Here is an 8561-nt window from a genome sequence, read left to right on the forward strand (position 1 = left end):
GGAAATCTATTAGGACTCTACTGAAAATATAATAAATATCTCAGTTTATGTTCATTTAGACTCTGAAGGGCAAAATTAAAATCATGTTTTCTTTGTATCCTCCAGAAGTGTTCAAATCCCCCAAGCTAGGGAGGAAAAGGGACAGATCAAAGACTTCCTCTAAACCTCTCTAGCATAAATAGCCCATGAAAATCAGATCAGCATCACTGTTACCTTCTGTAAAATGAGGTTCAAGTAGACGCTCTCTTCCCAGTCAATGTCAGGGTCTCCCAGGCCAGGAAGCTTCTTAGAATCTCTCCGGTAAACTTCAACTTCAACCTGCTAAGAAAATATAGTATCTCCTTGAAAAATACTACCTAAAGGTACCTACATGCGTACATAAAACTGACACCAGAAGCTGCATGTTGTGTAGTTTCTTGCTGTACTTTTCTGTCAGGATCGGATTTTGTTGACCATGGAATGTCAGCCCAAGTGGAAGAAGCGAAGGGGGGAGGACAGAGGATGTGAGGGAGAACAGGTGAGAAAGGCAGGTCTGTGCAGGGGAATCTCAGTTTTGGAGAGCAGCTTCATTTATTCCTTATGATGGGTGTGTTTTAGCAAAAATGAAATAAATAAAATTTTCCATCCACACACGTATATACTTCTCTTAACACAATCCCTTGGAACCAACGTCACCAAACTAATACTCAACATCATCTAGCTGGTAGCTGTCACTTGTTCCCAGGTGCAGCAGAAGATTCTGGGAAGACAAAGTCCCCTAATTACTGCCTCACAGATGACATTTTGGTAACCCCTCTTCTAAACGTTTCATGCTGACAGTACTTACTGGACCCCACTACATGTGAGATTTTCAGTGTACTAAAAACAAGTGAATGAAAAATTCCAAATAATCATAGAAAGCAGAAACAACTCTACCAATGCTAACACAACGAGGCAACTGAGATAAATATAAAACTTGATGTAGTACACAGAGTTAGACAGTAGTTGGACACTCTACGAAAAATCTGCAGCACAGCTTAATCTCTGACCTGGTGTGTAATACAAAATAGGATGACAAGCAGCACACTTAACAGATGTTAAAGCTATGCACTACCTTGACAGAATACCTGGAAAAGCATTTGTTTTCTCTTTGTTTGTCAAGTGTCTTTTTTGGTTAACACAATAACATACTTTAACAGATGTTTAAGAAATATTTGGAATATTGTGACTAGTTGACACCACTGCAAGCAGGGCAATTCATGAACCTTTTTTTTTGCTTTGGTTGAGGCAAAGAGGGGTAGAGCTGATTTGTTAGAAATCAGACTGTCATAGAAGTCAGAATATGTGAATGAAATCAAATGGAGTAAGATTAAGGCCTATAGTAACTGTGTATTTATTTCAACTCCTCTGGGAAGCATAAAGCTACAAGATCGAAATATAATGAGCAAGAGTGAAACAGTGCAATATGCCAGGGCTGGCACCATCATCAGGTAACGTGAAAGCTGAATGCACCGTTTTCTATTTTTTTTTTTTTAAACTTACAAATATCTTTTAAAAACTCCTATAGACTCATTCATCATTCCCTTGTTTTGTTTTTATTTCTTCTAAAGCTCCTAACGATGAGTTTTTCTATTGGCAATATAACTGCACAAACTAATGAGAATTACTGTAAAAAACTAAGAGCAGCCGAGGGAAATAATCTAAATTCATGTCTAAATAAACAAAGGTGATATTTGCACTTCCGCGCCTAAAAGCACAGAAACATCACATTCGCAAGATTCCAGAAATACCCTTCAAAACAAAAGCCATCCTGTCTTTGAAGGAAGGACGCAGGGAGAGGACTGGATGAAGGCAGGACTGAGTAACAGCAGGGTAAAACTCCAGCTCTAACACATGCCATTGTAAGAGACCTCAAGTGCTCAACAGGCACCACCTCAGTCTCTTCTGCCTCCATATCCATGGAACCTTTATTTTAATCCAGCCAGAGTTTAATCATCTCTTAATGATACAGTTTAAACCTCCCTTTGCAGAAGTCAACCACTAACGTTTTCTGCTGGTGAAATTAATTCACGTGCTGAACTACTTCTCCCCAGCAATTACAAAACCATTGCACAACCCCTGCACAGAACACCCCCCCAACCCTGTCACAGATAATGACAGAAAAAGGGCCTCTCTTTAATCACTTTTTCCCTAACCACTAATTTAGGGTAGGATTCCTGGGCAGTACAACCTGTGGGTCAGGGCACGGTGGATCACCATGAATCACTGCCACAGCTGTTCCCCTGAGCCAAGTGCTTTAGCCACACTGTATTTGAAAGGAATTTAATTTAGGGAATTCATTTTTCAACAGGTCAAACCAGGCAGGACAGGGGTGACTTCTTCCCAGGGAGAAAGGAGCCATCAGCACCCAGAAGTGACAGAGGCAACACTCGTCCAAACCCAGAAAGACAGAAAATGGACTTCCAAATGCTCTGCACGGCACTGGCATCTGTTGGACGTGTTTTGCAGCTCCTGCTCAGGTAAGCATCCTCAATGAGCATCAGGCAAATGAACCAGACCTACCCAGCACTAGGGCAGTAGTTACACCAAGAAGCAGGGCAGTAGTTTCACATGCCTTACTTTCCAAACCACCGAAGAAGCATGTGCTTTATAAAACGCAATGAGCCCTCACCAGGGTGCTATAACGAGCAGCACCACCGCTCCCCATATGACTGGCAATATACTTCACAGTGCAGGCACCCAAATTACAAGTCACTTTTGAAAAAAAAAAAAAAAATAAAAATATCTCACTCCTTAACTCATAAACACCTCTATCTACAACAGCTCCTTTACTAATTTCTAAACAATTCTTCCAGAAATAGCAAAACGCCATCTCGACATAAAGCAAAGTGCTAAATCTGTGTTGGCCAAAACAAACAACATTTTCCAGGGGCTCAGTTTCCCGTGCAAGTGCTGCCACAAATTAATCTCAGCTACCCTCTGCTGCCACGGTGCTGGACACATGAAGGTGACCATGTAGTATTATGTGAAATAAAGCAACAGGCTCAGTTCAACTCCTAGTAAACGATCCTGTTGTCACCAGCACACTGTGCAGTCTCAGGCAGGACCAAGGATGGAAGACAGACTGGGGCTGACTCCAATTGGACCCTGCAGCCACCTGCTCAGCACTCTTATCTTCCTGGTACTACATATAAATTGCATGTATACCAAGAACATAAAAATCAAAACCTGAAGCCTCAGAAAGCCCCATGACTCATGTTCCTTATGTGAAAAAAACCTGCAGTTGCAAGATGACATAAATAGTGTAGAAGTAGCTATCTTTTAACTCTCAAGAGATTTTCTTCATTGAACTCCCAAATCCAAAAATCAAGGGGTAAGTATTAACCTTTTATATTTGAGTGAATCATTTCAAGTGAAGGTAGGCATTTGGGATTGACAGCATGGGGAACAGAAGACCAACATGTTTGCTCTTTTGACCTCTGTGGGCCCAGACAACTAAGAGTGCTCTCAAAATCTCAATGAGTTCCCAGAAGCCATTATGTGAGTTTAGGTAAGGTAGCGTTGCCAGTGCTGAGCACTAAATGAAGAGAAACACCTGCCTAGCAGAAGTGTTGCCTTACATTTACATAGAAATCACATGGTAAATATAAGCCTAATTTTTTAATATCTATAAAATAATATATAAACTATATATAGAAATAAAAAATTCATGTAATTTCTTAGTATACCTTGTGCTTTTCATCAGAACACCATTTTGGGATATTCTAAGTTTAGTTCATGTTGTTGTGTTTGGCCTTCTGGAGTTCAGTAATGATACGGGCTAGAGAATATGCTGGATTTCAGACAGTTGAGTCCTCCCAAGAAAACAAGTCTGTCCAGGAGACACTGGGGCTTTTTCCAGGTCTGCTGCTGATTCACTTGGCCATACCTCACCTCTATGCTGGTTTATCTGGCTTTACTTTAGATGTGCCTTCCTGCAAGTGTGAAAATTTAGTAATAGAAAGAACTACATAAATGCTAATTATTTATTCCCAGTGAAATCCAAAAGCCAACCTGGATATTTCCTCATTCAAGTCAAGATGATGACCCTTCTACAGTGTTAGCAAGCTGAAATCCATTATGCCACCTTTATAAAGTTTTCACAGGGCTGCCAAGCTAAGGCTAGAAAGGAAAATTACATCAGCTAGGCTGACCACCTAACGTGTCACAGACATTTTTACCCTGTTACTTCTTCACAAAGCCCAGTTAATCACATTTGACTAGACAGTGCCTGGGAAAATACTTTATTTTGAGAACTCATTCCAATGATTAATCATCCTCTTGGCTGAAAGTGTGCAACTTCATTTAATTCAGCTGCTTTCCTTTTGCCAGCCTCTGGTTCTTGTCATGCCTATTTCCACTATATTAAGAAGCTCTGTAATACTCAATTTTGGGTGGTTTTTTTGTTTGTAATTCGTTAATCTTTTGGATAAACCAAACAAAATTCCTTTAGGAGGTCTCATAGCAGGGCTGCTCTGCAGACCTTGTGCTCCTTTTGCATCCTTCCAATATTTCACCAGTATTGGAGTTTTCTGGTACTAGCACAGCACTGGTGTACACATTCTTACTGCTCCCTCAAGATTGCAATTTTTCTGCACAGCAACATGATCATATGCTATATAACTTACACTCTGTGCCTTGCCCGTCCTTTCTAAAGCCTGCGTGCACGCCTGGCACAGTAGTATTAAACTACACTAATAAATGGATCCACATTTCCCAGCAATTAGGCTGCACAGTCCAATGGTCAAGCCCTTTTGCAACTCATGCAGCACCAATGTGCGTCATCTGCAAATCTGAATCCACTGTAATATTATAATCCCGGTTGTTGGTCCCTGCAGAGCCTCTTTACTAACACCTCCAGCCAATGTCGTTTCCCCCTTTGACCACTCCATTTTGCTATTCCTGCTTGCCGGGACCCTCACCGTCATCCCGCTTTTCCTCAGCCTGTTTCTTTTCCATGCATGGTAAATGTTCTGGGTACCTTCTGACACAGCTCTCGCATACTAGTCAAGCTATGGTCCATCTCTAGGACTTCATGGGTTTCTGTGCCACAATGCCTGTGCCTACTCTGGAGTGACACCAGAGGTCCTGGAGAGCACCGCAGCCACTCCTGCCCACAGCTACTCCTACCCACAACACACATTATTACTGAAACTGTTGGCAGGAGCTGTCATCTGCACAAAAGGAACAGCCTAAGTGCAACAGGGCCAAGCATCTATTAACATCAATGTATTTTATTCATCGAAATACGCCTTTTGGAGATGTATATATTGCGGACTGCTTACCGTTACAAAAGAATTTAAGTCATACAAAATCACAGATCTTGAATTGGAAGCCAGTACCACACACACGTTAGTCATATAGTTACAGAGAGCTGGAACATTTTTAACAGAAAAAAACATCTGAGATCCCAGTCTAGGTTTAAAATCTTTTGGTAAACTTGGTACTTTTCCACCAAGCCTATTTGCTCCCCAAAACTTCCTGCACATGCTTTATCTTTTTTTATTGATATTAGTAATATGAATACTACAACATTCAGCAACCCCCCCCAAAAAAAAAAACCAACCAACCAACACCCTCACTCAGGAGAGCATTAATTCTATATAATTCCCAAGGCATTAGAACTGTTTGATGAAACCCCTGTGAACTGAAAATCATCTTGTTTGCAAAGCTTAGCGCACAAGCCTTTGAAAAACCTCTTGAAAAGAAGTCTACAATCAAAATCAATATAGGCTGTCAGCTGGGCAGCACAGAAAGAATGGGGTAATAAGAACAGGGCTTACAAGGAGCACTATTTTGTTGCCATTCAGAAGCCATCCAAAAAAAGAAGATTCTAGTTTTCTGTTAAAGAGAAGTCTAATGGGATTACACGTCTATCTAGTTGTAGCACTGCTTTGCAGGGTTTTTTTCAGGCCACATTCACTAAAAAACAGCAAAGGTGAGGGAGTTGAACATGAAAAGGGAGAGGAAGAAGATACAGTGAACAAAATTCAAGACTTCATCCACAATACAATTTCCATGAGCAAATAGTCCTGCTGTCTCCAGAGCCAGCTACAACACGGAGACTGAAATTTGATTTTTAGGATTTTACATTGACAGGTCTGGTTCAAAAGATCAGGAAAAATCAGCAAAAGAGAAAAGATTATTTCAAAAACTGGTCCATCTTCTACAAAAGCAGAATTACCTCCCAGCGTGTTCTCACCCGTGCACAGTTTTAAAAGCCCCCATCACACACTGCATCCAACAATTATGAAGCCTTGTGGCTTGCAACATTAGAAGCGTCTTTCTCACAGTTATCCAAGTGTTTCCTCTTACTAGTCTTCCTTGTAGCACAAAGGTGTAAGTTCCAAAATGGTATCTTAAATGGTGACCAAATTAACTGGTCTTTCTAAAGTCGCTGACCAAAGGAACTAATGTCCCTCTCTCCCATGCTTCAGATCCACCACCAAACACAGTCCCAGTTTGTTCTGCTCTTTCCTTGTGCATTCTCTGCCAGCCACTTGTTTTACTTCCTCCCACTTTAGCAATCTCTTTTCAGCACTGAGGCACCTTTAAGTAGATGGTGTAACCCAGATGCACATTAATGGAGCAAATCGGTATTACCAGCAGCATAGCATGCCTCCATTTTCTAGACAACACTTTACTCTTGGACACCTAATATTTTGTACCTCCACAGTCACTTATTTAAGCACCTAATCACATAGCTGGGATTTCTGTGAGGAATCCTGACCCCTTACTGTAGCAACTAAACATACAGCTTTAGGAAAACAGATAGCTTTGATATTGGTACTTACGAAGCTGCAACAGCATGAGCCTGGCACAAGTCAGCAACTCAAGCTGCTAGGTAGGATTTCTTGTTCCATTTAAACAACTTCACATGCAGCACCACTACCACGGCATGAAGTTGGAAGTAAGGAGTTGTTTCAGAGTCTGCAGGCAGTCACAGACACACATGTACCCCATCCAGACATCCAGACCCTCTCCAAGCAGAAGTGTTGGTTCTCCACAGGAGACAGGGTATCAGAAGAGCTTGTCCGTGCAGGTGTGATACTCAGCTGCTTTCATATCAGACTCCTATGTAATCGATACATACCACTCTTCACACAGCACAAGGCATTTGGTTATAAATTTGGGACCATGAAAGAAGATACATTTTACCAGTATAAAAAAACAACACAATAAAACTTTTCTCTTAGGGGAATAAAAGATGTCTTTAAAGAAGTCAGAGAAAATATTTAAAGTAAAACAACGAAGTGGTGCTAAATGCTATAAACCAACCATCAAACAACGTCAGGACAAAAATAAATTACAGTTAACCGTAACCGCAATGTTAACATAATTGTAGTTACATTCCCAAGCTGGGCAAAACATTAGAACCCCTTTTCTTTCTGGATCCTTTGAACGCATACAAATAACTTGAAACACTTCATACAGCACCAATAGTGCTACTGTAGCAAGACAGCTTATGGATGTGAAAGGGAGAGAATTTGTGACTACAGCAGCTTTTTATTAGAACCAACTGGTTAGACAGCAAGAACAAACATGAGGCCATAAGCAGTCATCTTTCACTCCTTTCTCCACAAAAACTAACCTATTTTTCCCCAACCTACGCTAAGACATCAATTCTCACTCCCACACCTCAGTTCTCCAGTAACCTGAAAATACAGTACCTTCAATGGATTCTCAAAACCCAGTATACTTGTGGACTTCTACATCATCTCTAAGACTAATGTCACCAAGGCTATCATTGACACAGATCCATTTTGGAGGCAGCAATCAAGCTATGATAAGCTTCTAGAACACTTAGAAGAGTCCTAAAAAAGGCATTAAGAGAAAAATCCAGGTCCTCTGATAGAAGTGGACCTCCATTAGAATGCAAATGATAATGGGCATTCACTTTCTATGTTTTGCTTTCACTGTAGCTCTGAAATACTTCAAATCCCAGTAGGCTTGCTCCTAACAATGTTAATTAAATTAAAAAAAAACACAACACACCCGCACCCCCCTTACAACTTTCAGAATACTATTTAATTTAAAGATGTAGCAACCCTAAGTTCAATTAGCCTCTCAAATGTTTCAAGCTAATTTAATACACTGGTGATGGGGAAAGGAAGGGTTATATTGATTTCCGCATCTAAAAGGAGAAAAAAAAAAAAAAAAAGGGTCAATAAGCCTCATGACCCTGATTTAATGCAGAGCACACTATCCTGGTCTGAACGTTTTATGATATTTTTACCAGCAGGTGTCAGGTCTGAGATTAGTATATATTAGAAGGTAGATTCAGTCCCAGCCAAAGCTACCCAGTACCAGAAGAGGGTTTGTGTGCAGCCATTCCTGTTCATCTTGCTCTTGGGGAGGGGGTGAAAGTTATTCATAAAAAAAGGAAATGCGGAAAATAAGACTGCTGCCTGAAACCCAGCAGCAATACAGATCTGCGTGACAAATACTGAAATTTTTGCAATGTCTCTGGCTTTAGCACCTCCTCCAGCTCATTGAAGTAAGGCTGGCTGCATAGAGACTGACCTGCCAAAACATGCCCAAAC

General features: G+C 40.8%; 1 protein-coding gene across 1 annotated transcript in view; it reads right to left on the reverse strand.

Annotated features, from left to right (window-relative positions):
* Positions 1–8561, reverse strand: part of KIAA0930 (KIAA0930 ortholog) — a 43949-nt gene that overhangs the window by 14701 nt on the left and 20687 nt on the right. The window contains exon 3 of the mRNA XM_009879717.1: positions 214–321. Within this exon, the coding sequence (XP_009878019.1) occupies positions 214–321 (108 nt within the window). The remainder of the gene's footprint in view (positions 1–213; positions 322–8561) is intronic.

Source organism: Charadrius vociferus, unplaced genomic scaffold, assembly GCF_000708025.1.
Source record: "Charadrius vociferus isolate BGI_N301 unplaced genomic scaffold, ASM70802v2 scaffold90, whole genome shotgun sequence".
Taxonomy (NCBI): Eukaryota; Metazoa; Chordata; class Aves; order Charadriiformes; family Charadriidae; genus Charadrius; species Charadrius vociferus.